The sequence below is a fragment of the Neodiprion fabricii genome, chromosome 3 (assembly GCF_021155785.1).
Source record: "Neodiprion fabricii isolate iyNeoFabr1 chromosome 3, iyNeoFabr1.1, whole genome shotgun sequence".
Taxonomy (NCBI): Eukaryota; Metazoa; Arthropoda; class Insecta; order Hymenoptera; family Diprionidae; genus Neodiprion; species Neodiprion fabricii.
Genome location: NC_060241.1, coordinates 29,095,393 through 29,120,486, shown reverse-complemented (window position 1 = coordinate 29,120,486; position 25,094 = coordinate 29,095,393). Strand labels below are relative to the sequence as shown.

At 33.4% G+C, this 25,094-nt stretch overlaps 3 protein-coding genes across 17 annotated transcripts in view; 2 read left to right on the top strand and 1 right to left on the bottom strand.

Moving 5' to 3' along the window:
* LOC124177325 (hormone receptor 4) overlaps nucleotides 1-3,315 on the top strand; it is a 110,550-nt gene extending 107,235 nt beyond the window's left edge. For all 6 annotated transcript variants that reach the window (XM_046559595.1, XM_046559596.1, XM_046559597.1 and 3 more), the window contains 2 exons: nucleotides 298-425; nucleotides 630-3,315. In XM_046559595.1, the coding sequence (XP_046415551.1) occupies nucleotides 298-425; nucleotides 630-710 (209 nt within the window). In that variant the 3' untranslated portion in view covers nucleotides 711-3,315. The remainder of the gene's footprint in view (nucleotides 1-297; nucleotides 426-629) is intronic.
* Nucleotides 3,316-10,423: 7,108 nt separating this feature from the next.
* On the bottom strand, nucleotides 10,424-15,155 carry LOC124177344 (serine/threonine-protein phosphatase 6 catalytic subunit). The gene is made up of 7 exons (XM_046559651.1): nucleotides 15,014-15,155; nucleotides 14,759-14,854; nucleotides 14,461-14,668; nucleotides 14,056-14,135; nucleotides 13,843-13,948; nucleotides 13,338-13,499; nucleotides 10,424-12,999 (listed from the first exon to the last, which is right to left on the bottom strand). Exons 1-7 carry the CDS (start codon nucleotides 15,080-15,082, stop codon nucleotides 12,809-12,811), a joined length of 912 nt encoding a protein of 303 aa, XP_046415607.1. The 5' UTR covers nucleotides 15,083-15,155; the 3' UTR covers nucleotides 10,424-12,808.
* Nucleotides 14,756-25,094, top strand: part of LOC124177326 (dynamin) — a 31,204-nt gene continuing 20,865 nt past the window's right edge. For 3 of the 10 annotated variants that reach the window (XM_046559606.1, XM_046559598.1, XM_046559608.1), the window contains exons 1-9: nucleotides 15,423-15,976; nucleotides 17,938-18,011; nucleotides 20,770-20,919; nucleotides 21,805-22,008; nucleotides 22,238-22,430; nucleotides 22,831-23,040; nucleotides 23,962-24,161; nucleotides 24,291-24,436; nucleotides 24,668-24,825. In XM_046559606.1, the coding sequence (XP_046415562.1) occupies nucleotides 15,813-15,976; nucleotides 17,938-18,011; nucleotides 20,770-20,919; nucleotides 21,805-22,008; nucleotides 22,238-22,430; nucleotides 22,831-23,040; nucleotides 23,962-24,161; nucleotides 24,291-24,436; nucleotides 24,668-24,825 (1,499 nt within the window). In that variant the 5' untranslated portion in view covers nucleotides 15,423-15,812. Of the gene's footprint in view, nucleotides 14,867-15,422; nucleotides 15,977-17,937; nucleotides 18,012-20,769; nucleotides 20,920-21,804; nucleotides 22,009-22,237; nucleotides 22,431-22,830; nucleotides 23,041-23,961; nucleotides 24,162-24,290; nucleotides 24,437-24,667; nucleotides 24,826-25,094 lie in introns of those variants that run through there. The other 7 variants (XM_046559602.1, XM_046559600.1, XM_046559599.1 and 4 more) reach the window with 4 other exon arrangements.

Below are 25,094 nucleotides of genomic sequence, written 5' to 3'. Positions count from 1 at the left end.
TGTTAATCATTTCTAAACTTTCACTCTTTTATTAAATTGCTGCAAATGGAGATGCGAAATGTAAGTCTCCTTTTCTTTGCTGTTATACCTGTAACCATTATGTGCATCACGCAGCATACGTAATAATATACTTGTTTCATATTTTCTACTCTTACAGTTATGCCAAAATTTACGCTTTCAAGCGAGATGCGTGATTATTGTTATCGTATCAACGTCGTGAACGGCCATCTCATTATCTAAACTCACTGTAAATTGATGATGTTCTTCAAATAATTGTTGGCTTAATCATACTTTTAGCACGAGATGGTACATTGGAATTGGAACAAATCCAAGAGCGGTATATGAGCTGCTTACGCAGTTTTGTGGAACACAGTGCGCCTCAGCAGCCAGGTCGCTTCCATGATCTTCTCGTCAGATTGCCCGAAGTAAGTTTCGAATTCTGTGCTTTGCTAATCAGTGTATTTTTCTGAGAATCCAGTATTGGATATTGGAATTGCGAAATGAGTTTTACTTTTCAATTTACAAATGAAACGAAAAGTTTACAGCCCGTGAAGGATTCATTACCTTATGCAGGCTGCGATGATTTTGTTTTACGTTTCGACTTTTAAGTTATGATTTGGTAATTACAGGTACAATCAGCGGCAGCTCTACTACTCGAGAGCAAAATGTTCTACGTTCCTTTCCTATTGAACTCAGCAATTCAAAGATAGTAAATAAATGAATACCTAAACAAACAAATAGACTTACGAAATGAAAGCTTTGTTTGTGTATGTATAATAACTATATAATATAAATGTGTGTGTTCGTTGCGTTGTACAAAACTAAAACTAAAAAACAAAAAACAAAGAAAAAAAAACAAAGGAACTGAACTTTTTTACCAAAACTAGAAGACTATATTTCTGTACGCAGCTGCGCAACTACGTCATGTGTGTTCACATTGCATAATCCGATTAATAAGACTCTCGAATGCTCACCATTGGTCACGTCACACCCACATCTCAACCACAATCTCCACATCTGACGTGATATACTACATTTCTATGGATCAACTCGACTCTTTTCTAACTTTATCAACTCATAATATCGATACAATCATCGTAATTATATACATAAAGCATTCTTTTGTATCTAGCGTCTACTGTGTTATACTGCCATTAGTGCAACGAAGCCATTGTTTTGCTTCCTTTACGTCTCGTCTTTCAGAATAATAATATCCACCCTATCTCTAGTACTAAAAACTCTACAGCTTTGTGGCCAACAAGTATTTTTCGTTACCATTTTGCGATACACAGTTAAATCGTTTATTGTCTCTATGTTAGGTTCACTTGACGTGTTACATTTAAAGGAATTTCATGCGGGCTCTGATCTAGGTATCAAGCTGTATCGGAATAGTATTTAACGATGTAAACTATTTCTTGGTATAATTTGGTTCTTGTACTGGATACTCGTCAAAAAGTGCCCAATGTTCCAATATTATCCCGATTATTATTGGCATATTTTCTAACATATGCATAGTTTAATCTCGTCAAAACAATGATGGAATTGCCCAGGTGATAGAAATCTTGGCCTTGCTTTGCGAAAGAGAGTAATTGTTGTGACAAGAAACATTAATTGAAAAATTAGGCAGGGACGCGGGAAAAATGCCAATCCGTCTAACGGAAAATCCAATTTTTGGAATTCCTTCTCGGCAAACGTCATTCAATAGTTCCGTTGGAAGATTGTTTAAAAGCTGTGGATATTGTCATTTCAATCAAAAGGCGATAGTTTCCATCTCATACAGTGTTCCCGTAATAGTTTCCCATAGCGCGTGTAAAAAAGGGAAGTCGCACACCTTGTTCTTCTCTTTCACGTTTTTTGTCTAATCACAATAAGTTGCAAATATGAATACCCTAATTGCGACGTTTGACCGAACAGATCTAAATTTTCGAATTACTAAAAAAGTATAATAGTCAAAGTAATATTTTAATCATAACCTCATACCCACATATGCTAAGTTCGTAATAATATTTTACATTTTTTACATTTAAATCTCAAAGTCAATTAGGATGGTGAAATTAAATGAGAAGATCTAGAAAACGAATTTCCCATTACCTTTCAATGCCCCGTTCAAATCGAGAACCATAGAAATATACGTAACTGAAATATAAATATTTTACGTTTGTACGAGTTTTTCACCTTCAGAAAAAATTATATTCACTTAACTTTCAACCCCAACGTTTGAATCAGGTCATCCATATTTTCCAGCTTGATATGCTACACAGAATAAAATTAAAATAGCCCACTTGAATAAATGCAGAAGCGAAAAGAATGTAATAACCGTAAGTGCGATGTTGCAAAGTACATTTACATAAAAGTATTTAAAACACAATAAATCTGCATACGCCTTTGTATGCATATGAATCTTCAAAGCAAATCAATTATCCTGCCAAGCGCTGAGGACTTGGACATCTGAAATAATTACTCATTTACCGAATAAACTATCGCAAAATGTCGAATCTGTAACAATTAGCATTTTGGTGATGGTACAAATTTACACTTTAAAATTTATTCAGTGGTTCAGATTCACCAAATAAATAAGAATCGTTGTAGATAATTGAGATATCAGGATCCAATAATACGAGTATAGATATAATTTCAAATGACATATCTTTTCGACATAGCACTACAGGATATTGCAAGCGATGCAAACATTTATGTGTAATTTGAACTTTGAGATAACTGATCGGGTATGCTTATATAACGTCAATATTATTGACAATAGTTATTAATATTCTCAAGTCAATTCCACTCGACGACGAATGAATTGGATTGAAATAGCAGTGAACCTAACATAATCAATAACTGACAATTCAATACAAGTTTGGGTATTTTTTGGCGAGCATCTAGTACAGGCACTGTGTTACACCATACACAGAACAATACTGTGCTTTAAATAAACTATTTTATCTTTGTGAATTTTTGTACCTATACCAGACACTCGTCATAAAACACCTACAGTTACCAATTATATTGATTAAAATCGTCAGTAAATCATTATATTTATTATTTCTTGCTAAAGTTACCACAGTAAATGTCATAGTATTACTAAAGGTTGGACGCATCTGAATTCTGACTACATATATTACGTGTATAGTAAAATGTGAATATGCTACATGTTTCTCTTGAAAAAAAAATATAAATGGTGATCTCTTTTTATATCGTTATTACAAATTTTGTGCACTGAAACAAACATATGCGGCATAGCTCAAACCACGCGATACACAACTGCGGATTTAAATGGGTTTGCAAAATTCCCATTTCATTTTCATCACGTTATTGTTGTTTAAGAAAAGATCAAATTCGTCACGATTTACTATTACATTTAATACGTACAAAACACAAAATCGGTGCATATGTTACATCTTTACGAATGTGAGTAATATATATTTTTTTTACAAGAGAAACAGCTAGTAATAACAATTGGCTCAACTATTTAAGGTACGAGATGTTAAACAAAAAGTACCAGTGGGCGATGCTAGTTAATAATGTTCATGTTACAAAAATAACTATAATAACACATACTTCGTGCATGTTGTTTCGACACAACCTTTAGTTATTTGATCTTGCCTCCATAGAAATTATCATAAATATAAATCACTGATGTATTCATGGTCGTAAGTGGTTTGTATTGTGCCTGCATCGATGATGAAGAACTTGTGCGTGTTATTTCAAAAATACTATTCCCACTGCGGTTTGTGGAATATCTGTCTGAAACTTCACCCAATATGTTTCCGAGTGTACTGTTTGCGCGTCAACTTATTTTTGCTACACCAAATCGGAACATTTACCAATTTTTCATTACAAATGGTATTTGAAACCTAACTAGTACCCGCAAACATTACAATATGAATCATTGTGGCGATGTTGCATCAAATAAATTTGTATATTACATGAAAAACAACAAAATCACCATTTTTCTATTTGGTACAAGTCTGTTAGTGCGTATTAATCTTATGACTAAACAGATTATCGTTATTTGATATGGTTCACGTTTAGAAGATTAATAATCAATTTGGTGCAACAATGCTGTCGGGAGGACTTGTACTGAAATACAATTTGTGAAGACGGAACGAAACGCAGATGAAAAGTCATCGGAAATCTTGTTCCGCAAAACAAAACTTGACTTATGACCAAAAATACACCTCAAAGGATGAACATGAATAACGCAGAATCTTAGGTCTATTGACTCAAGGCTACTTGTCCATATTATAAGACTTAACTACTGATGGATACTTTATATTGTAAACATTTATATTATTTGTGAATATGAATATGCAGTAAGAATTCCTGTATTCCCTGATATCGGAATATACATACATATATATATATATATATATATATATATATATGTGTGTGTGTATATATATATTATTATTATTGTTATTATTGTTATTATTATTATTATTATTATTATTATATAAGTTTGCAACAAGAAAATTACCAGCACTGGGCCTGACCACAATTACGATAAAACTACAAAGTCACTTTTAACCTTCGGGATGAATTCTGTGTGCTCTAAAGATTTAAAATAATATTTAAATGCGATGTTTTTGAAAAATTCAATGCTACGTCCTCTAATAATTTAGGTCACTCAGTATCGCCAAAATTAAGTGAAGAGAAAAAATGAAAAACAGAGCAAATAATTTTTGCACGCATGATTCATCTTTCCAGTCCACCTGATATCACATGATTTTTTATTTTGTTCCATTTTTAGACGAGTAAAGCAGTTACCAAATCCAAATGCTACTTCCAATTCATGTAATATGCGGGATATTGCTTTTGTCTGGCACTGTGAAATATACCAGACAATATTACTTGTATAATAATTTTCCCCGTAAAAAAACACAGGAGCCTCTGTAGCGTAACAGCAATGTCTTGGGTCTATCTTACATGCTTTCCTACTACCAGTTCCTTACGTAACTTTGGCTCTAACAATTAATTTCAACAGCAAATTCGGACAATTCTTTCTGATAACGATTTATATTTATTAAAATGAGTAAATAATGAATTGTGGAAACAAATAGAGAGATTCTTTTATCATGGATGATCAGAAAAATTGGTAATGGATAAAAGTAATAGAAATTTTCAATTCTTTACAGTTGATTTGAAACCATAGGTATTTCACGTCAGTTTTGTAGCATCTCAGCATTTAGCGAACATTTCTTACAGGCGAAATTACTTTATTGTGAATTTATAAATATGTGCAGGTTCGTATTAGGTGATTACATTTTATACTTTGCTTTATCAGTTTCACCCGTATAGTTTTTAAAATTCATTAGTTCGTCAGAAATTCGTCATCGATGTGAAAACGTGTAAATTTCATGCATAGTAGGTATTAACTGAATAACACTAATTCCGTGTTTAAACAGAAATGGTCACTGTTTAATTATCAAGTAATTATTCCCATGACAATTACAACAATAAAAGTGAAAATTCATCAAATATATTTCTCTGTTAACTGTGGCATAACTTTGTTAACTGTGGATGCTCACCGGAAGAGTTGTACATTCTTTCGTTGCCTACGCACAAATGTACAACTATAGTACCATCTAGCTATTATCCTTTAACACACGTTATCACAAATACATTTTTAACAGCACAATTATTCTCAATTTCGAGACGACGAATAATGAGATCCCGGATGACCAAAAAAATTTATTGCTAAAATATACCGGTGCAATGTGTCAAATAGATGTTTGTTTAAGACTTTCCCATAATTTGACACATTTTCGACAAATCTTAGTTGGGTTTGTGATTTCTTTGGAAGGATATAATTCTACTTCCTTTATGAAATGATCCAATAAGGTATACATGTATACTGAAATACATATTCGTTCATGCATATTAGGGAGTACAGGTATTTCTTACAGGAAAGAAAGCGTTTGATCAGCAAGACTTAGGGCATTATACTACCGAGAGTATTATTATGCCCAACCTTTAATATTTAAGTACGAGTGAGAGTCGATGAGAATGCCTCTCGTTTATGGGTTCAACTTTGTACATATTGTACGAAAATTTAAATTAAATAACTATGTTGAAAGTACTAGTCTGTTTTTGTACTTCCGATTACCTATTATCAAAAAAAAAAAAGAAAAAAGAAAAAGTAACGATTTCATATTGCAATGACGTGTTGTTATACTTATCGGTAATTCTGTGGAAAATCGCACATGAAAGTATGTCTAGACAGTTGTATGGTGAATTTATTTGTGATACTGCATATAATGTTTCGAGCTTCAGAATGACTTTCAATGAATAAGAATTAAGTCTCTCTTGCTGTATTTAATCCATTCGAAGCAACCAAATTATTCTCTATTCGTTGAAGGGTAGCTTTATAATTCTTAGCAAATTATTAGATAATGATTATTCAAAGGATTTGAAATTCAAATTGTGAGTTATTATTAATTTAGGTATATATATATATACTTTTGTTATATCACACTGATACTTACATGTTTGATTAATGATGTTAGAGCAATAATTTTCTACGTTCATCTATTATTATTAGAATTCAAATCCTGTTTTTGAATCCTAGATCAGTAAGAGAATATTAGGATTATGTGCTATTTTATTTTCAACTCTTCTGATCCTGCTCATATAAACGAATTTAATTATAAACACATCGTAAGGCAATTCATTACAATTGTCTCAGGAACGAAAGATCATTTAATCGCATTTAGAAATCTGTTAGTGTTAGAAGCTACTTGATCAGTATAACAGCAATCTTATACGTGATTTACTCAGTCCTTTAAACAAATCGCTGAGTTTTTGATACATTTAATTGATTGATATTTTCAACAAGTAACGTCCATCAGAATTACAGAAAATTCTGGTAGACTTATTTATTTTTTTGTTTTTTAATTACGTTCCCTACAATTTTGCGAGATATAATCCATTCATCGCAATTAAACATTTTCATTGTGTTCTGGTTTCGTATTTGCTTACATTTATTAGATTGAATTAGTGTTTATATGAGCAGAATAATACCATTTGTAGCTTGAAATCTAATGCTTGCTAACTATAACGGAGAATCTGTATTATATCATATTATATATTTGTTTTCATAAATTTTAAATATAAAATATAAAAAAAAAAAAAAACGTAAGAAAAAATGAAAATTATATTTGAAAATGAATGTAAAAAAATCATAACTTTTGGTTATGACACGCTGTAAAAAATACCCATACTTCAACAAGAGTCGACCTTGACTATAAACCAAAGTAGACACGTTCTACTTGTATACGTGAGCAAATGTTAACCCAGAAACGACAGACATGTATGATTGCCATATTGGCAATAATTTTTCAACGAGTGAGTCAAAGTTACCAATTTCTACCTATTTTTAGAAAGCGAACCGTCATTATTATGTTTACCATTAATGATTGGGGCTTTCTTTCTTATTTTACTTCTCCTTTTTTTTTATTGAGATTGGATACTGCGGAGATCGTTGTCAATGCTGGGAACTCGTGTTCTAATAAGGGTGATACGAACACTTGATGTAAAGAACAATAGATTCATATACTTACGATTTCGCTTTGAAAGACTGACTATGGTTTTGTATTACGCAGTTTTAGGTGAAAAACTTATCCGATCTCCTGCCTTCACTTTGCTATTGAAGCCTGGTAAAGAGGTGAATTTTTTGAAAATTCCAGTACCGTTTGAATAACATTTCATTCTTTTATCCGAGTATTTTTTTATTTTTTGTTTTTGCTTTTTTCGATAACTTTATGGGAGAAATTTATGTCTGATTTATACATGTGTGATGTGAGATGTTTACAAAGTAGCAAAAGAAAAATAGATTCGTTTATGATATTATTTTGTATTATAAAATGAAAATGCTTCTGGATTATGCTTATACTCTTCAAAATTATTCTGCGAGCACAAGGTTTCTGGAAAAACATTTGTTTGAGAGTGTGTGCTCAATCATTGGTTAAAATATTAGTACGGTAATATAATTGTATTTCGAAACATTGTCTGCAGAGGCAGAGGTACGGTAATAAAATTTGGGGGTTTTATCATAATTCACAAGTTCTTCAAGAATCAAATGGTATCGATTAATAATAATTTCCATCTTGTAAAACAATCTCATTATTTCACTATGGTTGACAGAGATCCCACACGTCGTTATGAAATTGGTTTCTGCTAATTTGTAATTGAATAACTGCAGTAAAACTTTACAAACGTGTATCACCCATACATTAGACCATTATAAAAGTTAGAACGATCGAAGATGTTACTAAACGTTTCTGAATGGACTAAATATCACGAAATCGTAGTAGAATTTATTGTAACGCTTATAAACAAATTATCGTTTCAGAAACACACATTCACGTAACGCGATTTGATTTATTTATTTCTTTTTTTAATTATTTTAACAGCGTGAAATTTAATTTTTGTTTTACAAAGCAAAAAGTTAGTCACGAATGATACGCGCATAATATTCTTATTTCGAAAATGCCTTGTAAATATTTAATATCGACTTAAAAATGAATACAGCAGTCTATTTAGTTGTACTATAATTTACATTTTGATCGGAATAGGACGATAATAAATTGTGCATTTGCATTATTATACAGTTCCTGAAATTGGAGATCGTACTGGAAAGTAATTTTACACTTTTCCAGTCTCCCTTTCCCCCATCAGTTTATTTTATTTTATTTTTTTTTTTTTGTGTCACTTCATAGTGATTAAAGTATAATCCAAAGTTGTACTACTGTTCGCAGAGACAATACCGTATTGTCAATTGTACTGAAAAGCTAGTTCCCAGCAAAGTAGACAACTCCCGAATAGTGGCATGTAACAAGCCCCTCCCAGCCCCCTGTATTTTTATGAATAAATAAGATATTTTAAGAAGTAAATCTGAAGTCTGTTTGGAGATGCCTTTCATAGGGAGTATAAATGTAGATAATATATTATACATACTAAATATAAATATACTATATTATTATATAAATAATAAGGAGTTAATAGAATTATATATATGACGAAAAATAATTATTACAAGTAAATAAACTGATTACTGATTAATAAATCGTGAACGGTGTTTCATACTGTTTATTATCTATATTTCTCAACACCGAAAACGGTGATATGTTAGATCCACGGGAAAGTGAGAAATATAGACTTTTACTATAATATTTCACAAAAGTCAATAACAAATTGTACTGTAATCCCCGAGTCAATACCTACTTTTTTTAATCATAAAATGCAAACTTTCATTATGAAGAAAAAGAAAGTATATCCATGGTCAACATTGCCCACTTCGTGGGAAATCCTTATATCAGCCTTTTGTGAGATATCTTAGTAAAACTAGCATTTTTCTTTTTATCGAATCTTAATACCAATTTTGATACCTCTCCCTCAATATTAATCTTGTCTCCGTACTTAAAGTAAAACACATTCTTGCATAATGTTTATTTGTTTCTGTTACTTTTTATAAAAATAATATCGTCAATACAACTGTTCCTGAACCATTTAATGATTGTGTATCTACTTGGAATATTTATACCAAACGGGATTACCGTCAGAGAATTTATAAGACGGAAAATCATACAAAATATCAGTGACTGTGAGTGAAAAGGCGGATTCAAACCGGTAACACTTTTGTCTGGTGACTGAAAGTCGTTTGGATATCGCGCCGTCGTAGTTTCTCAAAATCGCCGCGCTCTATCGGTTCATGGCAGCACTGGTACCTGATTTCTCGCTGACGAGTGAGCAGACGCGCGCGCGAATTTGGAGCAGTCGTCAGAACGACGCGCTCCGGAAAACACGTTCACGTCAAAGCCTAAGGCCGATACACATCCAACCTCACGCGGTTGACGAAAATAGTTCTTGTCATAGAGATCGAGAGAACGGCAACGGCTCGAGATTCTCCGATTCTTTGACAGTGAACATCTGACCGAGGGGACGGAAACAGCTCAAGATCCCCCGGTACGGATACACGAAAATAATGCGAAAACAACGTATAATATATGCGAGATTGCGATGGTGTGTATATAAATATATGACAGCTAAATCATTGTGAGTTCTCAATCAAATTCATAATAGACCTAGAACTCCCTTCCTGGATCATTGAACCCAATACGAAAATCCGGAGTAACTTTGAATTGAAGAAGCTTTGACCATACAACTTTGTTAACAAAAATCTAGTTATTAGATACTGATTTATGTTATTCATTGAATACAAATCTATTACAATATCTAGATAGGTGATCACAACTAGATTCGAGTTGCATCATTTGATAAATTAATGCCGTGATATCGTTTCACATAACGCTAATCGAAGGATACATTTTTTTCAACCTACTTACTGTTCCTTATACCGATTCAAAATATTGTTCTGTCTAATACACAATGGGTAATAGAAAAAATGAATTTATGTATAAAATCAGTTTTTACGGATTTTTTATTACAGATGTTTATTACGTTAACATAACAAAGTTCTATACTTTCAAGGTACATGATCGTGATAATGTGGTGTCTCCATGTGAGATATTTGAAGGTCATTTGTAGCGTTCAAGCTCCTGCACAAAATTTGAGCTTCCTTTATTTTTTATCAATTAAGTTTGGTGAATCAAGTATACTTATGTGTTTTGGTGCAAGTACTTAGACACTTTGACAAAGCTTGAGTGTTTGCAAATAGAGAGATACGGAGGCAAATGTGATAAGTACCTCAGCAGGTGTAGGCGCTAATACTATAAGGTTCCCAAGAGTACGAACCGTATAGATATTCACGTTTTCATATCTACGAAGGATCAGATGCTACCGAAGCGATTATAAAATTTATAACGTGAGTCCCAATGTCTTAATTAGTCCCACATCCATTTAAGCCAATGATTTTATTCAAGTCTTTATCCATTTATATCAAAAGTATTTTTATCATGACCAACGGGGGGAAACGAGAAAAGACACTTGCATACTGTTGTTGTCACTTTAAAACAGACTGTTCAACGATTCTGTGTCAGTTGGCAAGTAATATGAGGCAATATAAATGTCTATCATTCTTACGGATACATGAAATTCAGATATTGATATACCTCTATAATGTGTAAATGCCAAGCTGAGGAATTTCTCACAGTAATTGCATTAAAAATAAAGCACTGTAACGTGGCATTTGAGAACTGACATGATTTTGTAACAAAGAACACGCATTACGTGCACGATATAAATTCTATATGATCTGTTCGGAGCAGATCTACTCCGTCGATTTGATAAAATTTGAAATTGTATATTGGTTTGATTTGGCAGCTAGTGCCATTTTATACTATAATTCTTGCGTTTGTGTGTTCAGTAGGAGTATCGTAAATTAGTGACAAAGAGTGCCAGAATTCAGGTTTGTTACATACAGCAACAGCAACAGCAGCAGCTGGTGAGTTAATACTATCCATGTATTTTCATTATGTATTATTATATTACACAAACGCTTATTAATTTAGAGGCACATTGCTAAGGGTCTCAGTTTAAAAAATTGCTCCCTACGTTAATAAACTTATGATAATCTACCTATCAATTATTTAATACAACAATAATTTGGCATATGAATACATGATATGGAAACTGTACACTCATACTTGTTATTCTTTTCTTTTTATTTGGCAAAGTGGTATCTCTGCTTCAACTGTATCAAGATGGTCACGGAAAGGACTGAACTAGCTGTATACTAAGTTCAACTTCGTACAGTTTATGGTTACCATCGTTCCTAAAGTAATGTGTCTTTTTTTTTATGAGTATCAGTTATTGCGTTCCACGGAATTTGAACATTTATAAAACATTTATGTATTGATATCAATAAGCCATCATATAATTTACGAAATGCAAGGAATTGGTTATCGATAAAATATTGCCATGTTTCATACAAAAATGTTGCAATGCTTTTTTTTATCATCAAGTAAAATGGTATGTGCTAAACTTTTACCGGACCATCCGTGATCATACTGTTTTATTTTTATTGTACAATTATTCAAGATAAAGATACAATATTAGCATTAGAAATAATAGTCGGTACGAAGCTCGTTAGAACAGAATCAAGTTATTAATATCTTCGGGAAGACCCTAACGATACGACATTGGCTTATGCATTCTTGAAACCTGAATTCTAGACACAGTAAACTGTAATGTCGAAGAAGCATTCACTGTTCCCAGAGCCCACTTCTTGTCGGAATGTTTGAATAATAATATTTTCTATGTTATTTCCCTTTACATCACTGGACCAATGACATTTCGTGTATTTATAAGTTACTTAAAAGCTCTCAGGCGACCAAACATGTCCAACTTGCTGCTCTGAGGTGCGAATGCTCTACAGAATGTACACAGTAGGCAGCAAAAGCATCTAGACCATAGAATGTCGTTGTTGAATTTTTACAGAAGCTCTTTTAAGTAAACAGATCAGGCTGATGCAATGGCAGAACCTTTTTATATCATTATATTTTTCAGTATAGTTTACCACAGACAACTTTCTAGCGTATAAAATTTTTTTAAAAAACAAGGTCATAAATTCCTTTACATATAATTTTACTTGAACAATAAAGAAGGGCACAATCATTGTGCCGGAAATATATCTTGATACGGAAAAAAAAGAAAACAAAAACTACGAATTTCATGATAAACTGATGTATAAAAAAACCTCCCAAATTATGATATACTACAAGAACATTCGTTCATGCTGTCAAAATACCAGCCCAATTCATTGACAAAGGAGCAGTCATGTATCTCCGTGAGGCCTAGATCCCGACGCCGCTCCTCTGCATCGAGACAGATGGAGCGCCGAGTTAGATCACAAAAAGTAAGGTGTTGTAGTAAGTGGGGGAATCACTCTTTCGGCATCTGGCACTGCCTGGAATAACACCGCATTTCTCTGGTCCACCGTTGTGAACTGTAGAATACTGGCTATGTTGCCACATCGATAACAATAGTTTGGCGCCGACCAAACTGTCACCAACTTATCATTGAACATGTATCTATACCCTACAAAGGTAAATGTTATATTTATTTACAAAATATGAATAATACTTAACGATTTAAAGAATATTTCGATCCTTTAGCATCAAGTTATTGCCGTACGTGCATTTCTGTTTGCTATACCAAGTTGACATCTATAGTTTTCAACTTTAGTGAACTCTGGTGACTTCATTGGCAATGAGATATTGCATTTGGTAAATAAATTTCCAATGTCTTGATACGAAATTATTGACTAGTTTCTTTCGTCAGTAACAATATGCTTACAATTAGTTGAAGAAGCAAAGAAAAATAATATATTGGATAAACAAAATAATAACCTAATTATTATTACAGCAAGGGCTTACCTTCGTGAACTAACTGATGTGCTCTACATATGAGTTGAAGATCATTTATACCCATAAATTCATGAGTAACTTTACTTCCGAATAGCCATCCGGCTCCTCGTGGGCTTACTGTCCAGGTATCGACATCTTCTGGGTCGGACCACACTAGATCACAGAAAGCACCTGCAAGTAAATAAAGAATGAGAAAATATCAATCGAGTTGGCCACATACGAAGTTGAAACTGATAGTCCAATTTGGCAGGCAATCGAACCAAAACTTTTCTTATATAGAGGAAAGCAGTACACTTTTGTGTTTATAAATTTATTTAAATGTTGGCATTCCATGACCTTTGACAAGATTTCGGCAACGAACTTCACCCACCAGTTTCAAAAGTGCAAAGCTGAGTAACTTAATGCTTACTGAAAGTTTTCAGGATAGCGTTCCTAATCATTACATAATATTTTTGATAGATATAATATTTACTCAAATTGTTATACGATAGACTTGATTTATAGTTGTTCATACCTTTATGTGGGATTTCTTGATTTCTTTCAATTGTCCTAATTTGATCTAGAGTCCTAATAGCTGGTGACAAACCACCATGAACACAGAGCACTTGTTCGTCAATTAACTAGAAGAAAAAATTTCGTTGAAATAAATTATTACATATCTAGTATTTTCAGTTTTTATTACTTTTGTACTGAAAATCATGGTGCATTAATGTATAAATATACTCACAGCAGCTACTGTAAGAAGATCGAATACTCTGCAGCAGTACTTCCACGCATTTGCATTTCCATACTTGTTGTGACACTCATCTGTGAAGGAAAGAGAATTCTGGAGTCAAATTCCAAAAAAGTTTGGGGGCAGGCAACCTGAATAACTTATAAATCTGACATTTAACTCCCATGCTCGTCAAACTAAATTTTGCATGTAAACATTATGTGATTTCCTTCCAGTAGCGAAGGAAGCGTAAGCTTGAAAGAAAAACAAATCAAACAGATACTAAAACGAAAATCAACCGCATGCTCGCAGTGTGAAAACTTGCTAATTATACTTTGGGCTTCAGATCCATCCTAACGTATAGGCAAAGCTCTGAGATTACTGGATCCTACAATGATAAATAGAAGAGCACATGGTTACCGTAAAATCCATAAACTTGTGTGATTTGGCGCGATTCATGATTTCCTCGTAATAGCGTTATCCTGTCTGACCATTTGGCCTTTAGTGTTAGCAGACGGGTAAATGTTTCTAAGCTGTAATATCCTCTATCGACAAAATCTCCCATAAATATGTAATTTGTATCAGGTACTGGGCCTCCGCTCCGAAACAACTCCTCCAGGTCGTAGAACTGACATGAAAGACGCACAAATATTATGGGATATGCATCAACAAGTACTGCCCTAAAGTTTTGAGGTTATATTGGGTCGCAGTAGCTCACCTGTCCGTGAATATCACCGCATACGGTTACTGGAGTCGATACTGGCTGGATATTGGATTCTTCGAGGAGCAAATCGCAAACCATGTCACACAATTTCTGTATAAACAGGTAAAAGTACAAGTTAAATTATTCAAAGATAATACTTCGGGAAATGTAACCTAAAATATTTTCATGAAAATTGGCATTTCGAAAATACGGCGAGAGATTATACGAGCAGTAAATATTTATTTATCGTCAATGAAATGCGCTCATTACCTTGAGGTCATTTTCTGGTAGGTATTTGCACTCTTTTGCAATATCAATCCATTTATCGATGTCTGACATTTTGGATTCGTAATGTCGCGGAAATAGCGGGTCTGCCCTGTCACCTATCTGTGGAACAGGGTACTTGTGACTGGCTTATCGCTATATATTCCGGAAGAAAGAGCGCGCTGCTTAAAAAATATCATGTTTATTAATTAAAAATTTCACCGACTCCGGGTAATTTCGTGGATAACTGTTTGATTGAAAAACTGTATAAAACGTGTCTTTTAACGCTGGTAAATACCCCTGTCAACGAAACGCTATTCACTACGTCGTTATCTGTATAGATTTTCTTTCCGTTTCTAAAACTGGGTCAGAAACTCGGCGGCACTGCGCAAGCTTCGATTATCGATTATAACGTTAACGTCCAGAATCTTGATGCTGGATCTCATTTGCGTGATCGCGGCGTAGGGCACTCGCAGTGTTGCTGTTCTGTCCGTTTTCTTACGGAACTTTGCTGAAACGCGCGTTTCTCGCTCGCAGAATCGGGCTCCGGGTATTAAAAATGCGGTGAAAACACTCGGGTTCGGGGTTCGAATCGGCTCAAGGAATATCGTGGGCCCAGCCATTTTGCTCTATCGAGAGAGAGACGAGCAGTGTGAGAGACAGTTCTGACCGCTCTACTGCTACCCTGTCGGACGGAGGTGGTGGTCGCGGCTCCGTGCTGATACGCTTTTATTCTGTTTTCCAGTGTCGTTGAATAGCTGTTGTTGCTCGAGGAAGTGCCGACGATAACTTAAAATTAACCAAAATGTCAGGCAATACGGGAATGGAACAGTTGATACCAATTGTAAATAAGCTTCAAGATGCGTTCACTCAGCTCGGAGTGCACATGCAACTCGACCTGCCACAGATCGCTGTTGTGGGCGGACAAAGTGCTGGCAAGAGTTCCGTTCTGGAAAATTTTGTCGGCAGGTAAGTTCGATCCTTCCATTCATCAACGCCCCGAAATTATCGACGAATCCATGCCAATTTTTTTTATCGTTATTCTTAACCTATTTGCTCCGATACAACGCAAGGCGTGGCAAATTACCAAGCCGACCTTAAACGTCCCGTCAATATAATAATGCCGTCGATGCTGGGAATTGACGATACGTCAACGCGTTTGACAGTTGGGAAATTTCAAACGTACGGGTCGCCAGGGTCAATAACGAAATTCCCCGGCCGCCCACTCGCCTCGAGTGACACCCTGTATCAAGTTCCTTCGCGAATATTTAGTCCAGACTCTAATTCTCTATTCTAAAGTCTCAATCGTCCCGATGATCTAACAATTGATAATATGAGTCAGCCTGTTTTCACGCTATCTTTCACCCGTTATTCCAAATGAAAGTTGGCTTGAGAAACACGCGACTTTTGTACGGTAACAAAAGAAAAAGAACTAGATGTAAAAATGGCAAACAATTGAACAAATAAACGACATGCGACACCGATGAAGAAAGATCCAACCTCAAGACCACTTTCAAATTGTATATTGATTGGAAAAAAATTAGACTCAACAGTGCTGACATGTGCAGAAAAATAAATCTACAAAAAGAAAAAAATTTTCTTGGGTCTCTTTTCCGAATTTTATCTCGGTGCCCAAATTTGGTTACAATTTTTACGATTTTCCACGATATATTATCCATGCCATAAGATTTCTTGAAATTTTTTTCTAGTCAATTGTCTTTATGATTAAAGATTTATTGATGTAGCATAAATTCAATAAAAATTGGATCATTCTCAAACAAAGGTGTCTTCGTAAGTGGAGTCATGAATCAATGATAACTTCGAAGTAGTTTCTACCTTGCTTGATTGTGTATTTCAAACTGTACAGTTGTTTTTTGTAATGTAGAATTACTTTATTGAATATCGACTTTCTAATCAGTCTTTCGTTAACGATTCATACATAAACGCTTATTGAAAGAAATTGTGCTTTGTGAAGAATAACTATTTGCATAGCAAATAAATAAGACTGATACGAGCCCAGATAAAGAATCACCCTATATTGGCATTTGCAATTTTCCTAACAGATCAATACAGCGTCATATTTCAATATTTGCCAAAATTTAAGATTGCCAAATGCTTCTTTCACCCAAATTTCTGTAGAAATTTTGTTATTGGTGAAGAATTATCACTCCACTTTAGAGTAATTGTTTAAAGAAGCTGTAACACAAGTATTTCCCGTTACGAAGTGCTTTTTGAAAATATTTGAGCCTCGTGTTATTGTTCATCTCTGCATACCAAATTAAAACACAATTGCAGCTACCGTGAACTTTGCTAAATGCAATTTTCATTCATTTAGCAAAGAATGTCACAGCAGTTAGCCCAATGATTCATACTGCGTGAGTAAACAAGAGGATTCACTTGTCTCTTCTAAGCACACGCACATGTTACAGTCAACTCGAATTGTTTTTGCCACTACAAAGAATCTTTTTTCAAGATCTAATTCATCAAACCAGAACTCTGAACTAAGTTTTAATCTAACCATAAAAAAAGAATTTTATTTTACCTAAAGACCTGGGGGCTTATTCTCCAACCTTGCAGCTATGTAATCGCAGAATTCATCCCGACAAAATAATTGCAGCTAAAATAACTAAAAAAATAGGGAATCGTGCCTATCTGTTACCTGTGTGTTCAAATCTGTCATGACAATAGATAAACAATATCGAAATTTCAGAATACGAATAACGTTATTGTACAGCTATAAATGTCCACAAGAATCAAACTACCCATTAGCTCTTTCCGATAGAACTGCAAATTTTTCTGTGGGTATGCGTTACTTCAAAGATAGAGAATAAGCCTGCGGAGCGTTTTTTAAGAATAAAATTCTGCAATAAAATTACCTTTAATGTATTGACCTTAGCAATCATATGTTTACGTATATGTTTTTTTCACAGAGATTTCTTGCCAAGAGGATCAGGCATTGTAACAAGAAGACCACTTATTCTCCAGCTGATCAATAGCTCTACTGGTAAGTTCAATTTTTTATTTAACATCTGGTTATAAATCATCAACATTTGTTGGTTCATTATCTCGTTTTCTTCCAAAAACCAAATACTATTCATACTAGGAAACTTGTAAATGCAGAACGATGCATTGTATTTTGATTCGATTGCTCTACTTTTTTTTCATGTAATTACGAATAGTTCACATTTTTGAGAAATATTGTTCTTTTCATCAAGGATCCATGAGCAATTCTTGCTGCAGTATTCTTGTCTTGATTGTAGAGAAAAAAAATTGTTACCAAAAAGTGATGAGCATAGCTACATGAGGGAAGTGTAGGCCCAGTATTGATTCTCATCCCCTTTCCTCCCACTCTCCTCTTTTACTCAGCTCCGGCTGATATGCATGGCCAAACCAACAGCTAGTCATTAGAATATAGTATCAGTTTGAACTTTGATTTAATAAATGATAGCTTTCGAGTCATCGATATTGAAAATTAAATTATACAGCATTACAAAATTCTCTTTATTACGTCCAATTATGACATTCCTGAGCTACTGTTGTCTTTGTTTATGTAACATGAGCTATTAACACTGCATACAAGGCTTGTGTTTCTATCACAATTCTGCCTTCAGCCATCTACTTACTTCTGCCTAAGACGCTTACTTGGATTGCACAATGGCTTGTTAGATTTTTCATTATTCTATACCATTATAATCGCCAGCAAAAAAATCTACATAATTAATCTATGCATATATATATATATTAAAAATTAACAACTTGCACAAATCTGTAAAACAGTGGGAATGAAGATAAAAATATAATTTAACTAAATATTTGATTTATTTGATTGTTGAATGTTTTCAGCTAATATTTGATATTGTTTAGCATCCGAGATCGTAGATAGAATGACACAGAATTATTTCATACTGTGGAACAGAGCTATAATTCGATTAGCTGATTATGAGATATCACTTGTGAAAAGAGAACTCAATTTAATTTTTTTTACATTACATATACGTATTATTATACAAAATATTTGTCATTAGAATACGCTTGGAATCAAAGATAATAAAGCAAGTCATGTATGTTGCCATGGTCAATGATAAAGATAAAGGAAAAGGCTATTGTTCTCTGCAAAAATTCACTAAATCAAAGGACTCTTTTTTCTTAATATTTCAATAGTCATAAACCTTCTCATCTCCTTATCACAATCAGTGGGTGCCGATGAGGACGCAAGGTCCAACGAGTCTGCAGTCTGACTAGTTTGAGCCTTACCGCATATACTTACATACCCAAATTTTACTAAAACTCTGAGCAGCTACAAAAATTGATCACGATTTAAAAGATAGTGTGGTAAATGGCGGATTTTTTTATGAAAAAAGATATACCTTCCGTGAGATGTAACATTACAAATACTACTGTGGATCGCTCAAATTTTCTTCAACAATTCAGTCTATGTGTTCATTGTTGAATAAGTATTGGGCGTGCTTTTAGTTGTGGAACATCCTGTCAATGTTATCTCTTCACATGCATATGGTAGCGAGTTGGCAGCTGCAGATAGACTTCGCAACTTAGGTTTATAATGTAAAAGTTATCTCCTTCACTCGGCTTTTATGTGCTTGATCTTCAGTACTTTCAGTTGAAGGAAAATGTAAACGAAATTATATCTGTGCTGGTTAGTTTGTAAAATATCGTCACTGGGTACGACATTTTGTTTCTGGTTTATTCAGACAGAATTGATAATTTTTGTTATGTAATCTGTAGAGATTTTTATCAAAAGAACTTGTATCATAAATATTGCATGCATTTGCATTCCAAAGTTTCTCTTTCGCACTTCAGGCACATTACCTTTATACTACCTTGATGTTAATTCACTTGGTATATAATCACTAACGGTCTAATTCAAGAAAATACAAATATTAAAAATTATAGCATTACAAGCATGAATTTGTGCATGGCATTTTCAAATGTTTAAAAGTGTTGATAAATTCAATTTTTCATGTTCCAGATACTTTTGTAAAAATTTCATCTGGTATTACATTTTTTGCAACTGATATTCAAGTGGAAACTGATAAACACAAAACTAGGTGTTCTGATATTTTAATCGATACATAAAACTCTGCTGACTCACCCTGAAAGTTTTAACAAGTTGCAATGTGCTTCTTGTTTACTAAATGGAATAAACTAGAAATATTTCGTAATATTCATCTGAAATGATGCGACACTAAATTTCATAAAAATTTATAAATGCTTCTACTTTATGCTGGTAAAACAAATCTTTTGAAATAAATTTGCCAAGATAAAGTCAGTGACATTAATATAATCAAACATTATTAAAAAATAACTGACTTACAACTCAGGAATGCCTTTGAAAGAGTTAAGTTTTCAAAATATGACTACGTTGTATTAAGGTATTATAGAATGATGAATTTCAGACGGTTGTAAACTAATGAAATAACGATTTTTTTGTGAAAGTGCATCATTATATTCAACCTCATAGGAATGTAACGCAACCATTTTTCAACAAAAAATGTCTTTGTGTTACCTCTGATATTTGTCACTAACCATTTAAAAATTCAGACAATACTCATCTTGGAGTTGAGTATGAAAATGAACCTACAAATCCACGTGGTATTTGGTTTAAAATACTGATGAACAATATCGTTATACGTATAGTGATTTTTTCTTTCATGTGGGAACTACAACTGTTCTTATTCGTTGTTCGTTGTACAATGAAACTGAAAGATACGGTGTTAAATAGTTTGTGATTTTTTTTGTTTCAGAACATGCCGAGTTCCTTCATTGTAAGGGTAAAAAATTTGTGGATTTTGATGAAGTGCGTAGAGAAATTGAAGCAGAGACAGATAGAGTTACAGGGAGCAACAAAGGAATTTCAAACATACCAATTAACCTCAGAGTATATTCGCCGAATGGTATGTATTTTTGGGATCTGTCTGTGATATTTTTAACTTTGCGAATTGTAAACATCTTTCGTCATGTTTTAAACTGTTTAATTTTCTTATTGTGTACCTTCTGATTTATCCATTCTAACTACTTTGTTTATGAGAAGTAACAGTGGCGGTTGATTCTTTGATTTGATAACGCACAAATATCTGCATGTATACGTAATAAAGATTTATCATTTTTAATTTAAAATTAACGTTTAACAGAGAATCTGCTATGATTGTTAAGGATAATCGCGTACTATAAAATTTGCGATAAGCTCAACAACCAGTTGTGCATTGCCTTATCAAAACGGCAGCAAATAAACAGCCGATGCATTCAAGACACACCAAACTACCAAACATTCAATTGTCAATATGCGTTAATAAGTTGTTTAAATTTCAAAACATATGCGTTAAATACAGAATAGTGCTGAGTGCTTAAAACCTTATCTGTAATTATTTACTTATTGTAAAATGAAACAATCTTAATCATCAAATTTTCCATATTCATGCAGTAGAAGTACTTGGTTCAAAAGAGATTTAAATAAGAACCTGCTATATTGGTGTAGTTAGCTAATATTGATTCAACCTATTTTCAGCTACATGACTTATTTTAAAATGAATCATGTATAAGTGAACATGTTTCTATCTAATTGTTAATCTCTAGAATGGGGAGTAATAGGATATTGCATGTGGGGAATATCTTTTAAGTCACCTTTTCTTCCTCTTCTAATTACATGATGGGCTCAACCTAACATAAGATTACTCACACAAAGATTTTGTATAAGTATGCAAAACTGGTCGATGCTAATACTTGAAGATTTGATAAAGAACTAACAGATTAAAATTGAAGCATATTTTTTATTTTTACAGTCCTAAATTTAACTCTGATCGATTTGCCTGGTCTCACCAAAGTACCGATCGGAGATCAACCAGTAGATATCGAAGCTCAGATAAAGGGCATGATATTTCAGTTCATCAAAAGGGACAATTGTCTTATATTAGCTGTAACACCGGCTAACACTGATTTGGCAAACAGTGATGCACTCAAGTTGGCCAAGGAAGTGGATCCGCAGGGTGAGTGATATTCATGTGACAATGAAATTTTAATTCTGCTATTGGTAATTCTATTGCTGCTGGCGTTTATATTCATATTATTGGATGATTGTTGTTTATGAGTTTCACTACCATCTTGAATTTGACAACAAAGCTTTAATGTCCAGAGAATAATGAATAATCTTTGTTGATCGGTTAAATACAGTGTATCATGTTGTATAATCTCTTGGTATTTGTTTTTTCTACCAAGGTGTGCGCACAATTGGTGTTATTACAAAGCTCGATCTTATGGACGAAGGTACCGATGCAAGAGATATTTTGGAAAATAAGTTACTACCACTTCGACGAGGATATATCGGTGTCGTTAATAGGAGTCAAAAAGATATCGAGGGTCGTAAAGATATCAAAAATGCTTTGGCTGCCGAAAGAAAGTTCTTTCTCAGGTAAGCAAAGTTTCAGTAAAACATGTATTAGTAAATTTAAAAAATTCATTATTTCTATTCAGACTAAATATCTCAGAACCTGATCTTCAAAAAAAATTCTTCAAACTCTATCTAAAAATGCTCAACAATCATAAAAAATATTGAGGTAGGCACACAATAGCTACATTTCTTCAACGAAACCGAAATTAAAAAAAAAAAAAAATTTTCCGAAAATTGTGTAGTATTCATTGCCAAATCCAAACACTGAAAAATTCAATAGAATAGAAAGTACGAAGTTAAAAGAGACAAATCGAATTTTTCTATTTGCATAAAAATATTCATATTCAATACCACAGCATTTACATCATCCTATTCATCCTAATTTTGAAAATGAATTGACCTATCGTTTTCTATGCCGCAGCCATCCGTCTTATCGACACTTGGCAGACAGACTTGGAACACCGTACTTGCAGAGAGTTCTTAACCAACAGCTGACGAATCATATAAGAGACACATTACCAGCGCTGCGAGATAGATTGCAGAAGCAATTACTTACTTTGGAAAAAGATGTGGATCAATACAAGCACTTCAGACCGGATGATCCAGCTATAAAGACGAAGGCAATGCTTCAGTGAGTGTTTTATTCACTAAATTCAATTTAAGTAACGAAGTTCACACGGAAATATATTTGGAAACGAAATACACTGCAATTAAATTCCATTGAAATTTGAGTTATTTGAAAAACTGCATTTGATTTGTTACGTTAGTGGGATATTCTGCTAGTGCTACTAATATTATGCCCGTATAAATGGATTAGAATTGATAAAAACATATCCGTCATGCCTGAATCAGTTAAATGCAAAATTCAAGTCCAAATTTAACAGAGTTGAATAGGATTGACGTAATCATTTCATTTGTCGGTGGCTACTTACGTGGTTAGAAAATAATATTTGATGGATGAACAGTCTTGGTTTTTAGACACATATTTCTCTTTTTTTTTTACAGATCAATACAAATGTTTATGTATGTATCTCGAGTATTTATTTTTTTTTTCCCCCATTACGGTTTTCGCCAATTATTATTAGTACGCTGATAATTGTAGAATTCTAACAAAGCAAAATACTTGCAGTGATTGCGTTTATAACGAAGCATGAGACTTGCAATGTTTGAGTAGTGAACATTTTTTGCCTACATTACCAAGGCATTCTGAAATTCATTGATTTTTAATTCCTAACATAGAAGTAAATAACTTACATTTAACAATTAACTACATTTTGAAAAAAAGCTTTATGTACAGACTATTATGTGGGATAAGTAATGTCAATTCTAGCTGCCATAATATCGAAAATAGAGTTAGATAAAAAATTAACAAATATTTATTCTTGCTTCCTTCGAATTATACCTACCTCGCTGGTTATTGCAGTTATTGCAAGTCTTATATGGTAAATCTTGTGAGATATTCCTATCTTTAAAACATCATCTTCTCTCTTCAGATGTACGTAATTACGTTTGTAAATTGTTATAAATTGCATTGAGTCATTTGATTTTCTAGAATGATTCAACAACTGCAGTCAGATTTTGAGAGGACCATCGAGGGTTCTGGTTCAGCACAAATCAATACCAATGAATTAAGCGGTGGTGCGAAAATAAACAGAATCTTCCATGAACGTTTCCCATTTGAAATAGTTAAAATGGAATTTGACGAAAAGGAACTAAGGCGAGAAATTGCTTTTGCAATTAGAAATATTCACGGTTAGTATTCCAGAAATATTTTTCTTAATCACTTATTCTAAAATCATGATAAAAATACGTTGCTAATCCGGTGACCCTAGTATTATGTATAAAGCTTAAATCATACGAATTGTTTATACTTTTTTTTAGGAATCAGAGTTGGTCTGTTCACTCCCGATATGGCCTTTGAAGCGATCGTCAAAAAACAAATTAACAGGCTGAAGGAGCCCAGCCTCAAGTGTGTCGATTTGGTTGTACAAGAACTTAGCAATGTTGTGCGTATTTGCACTGACAGGGTTAGTATACCGAAATTCATAATCACTATCGAAGAGAATAAATTGCAAGTTTTGATTATCGAATTGAAAACTTGATTGCTGTTGCGTGTGGCTGCTATTTCTGTTTTCATAAACTGACAATGAAAGATGAATGTATTAATACAAATTTTAAATTATTAAAAATTATAATTAATAGAAATTAAATTATAAAATATTATCCACTTTTTGATCCGTTTCTTTTTTAAATTACAGATGGCTCGTTATCCCAGACTTCGAGAGGAAACTGAACGTATTATAACCACTCATGTAAGGCAGCGAGAGCAGCTTTGTAAAGACCAGTTGATACTCTTGGTTGATTGTGAACTGGCATACATGAACACGAATCACGAAGATTTTATCGGCTTTGCCAAGTAAGTGCTATTTCACCTACAAGTCGCTCTTTGGCATACGATTACGTACTTACATAGTCTTTCATCGGTCTGCTAATATTTCGTCAGAATTTTATCAGATCAAGCTGTGGCAAATATATAGAAAAACTGAAACTTTTAGAATCGATAGTTATTCCGTTATATTATTATCTTCTTATTTTGTAAATTTATTTCTCTTCTTTCTCTCTTTTTTTTTCTCTTAATACTTTACGTTGGCTTGGTATATTTTTTTTTTTTGTTTGGCCATTTTT

Bases quoted from the DNA above. Each gene is read 5' to 3' on its own strand.
- LOC124177344 (XM_046559651.1), bottom strand. From the start codon at position 15,082: ATGTCAGACATCGATAAATGGATTGATATTGCAAAAGAGTGCAAATAC. The intron at 14,669-14,758 runs GTGAGCTACTGC...CTTTCATGTCAG, and splicing joins GCGGTGATATTCACGGACAG to TTCTACGACCTGGAGGAGTT. The intron at 13,949-14,055 runs GTGAGTATATTT...TTTTTCTTCTAG, and splicing joins ATCTTCTTACAGTAGCTGCT to TTAATTGACGAACAAGTGCT.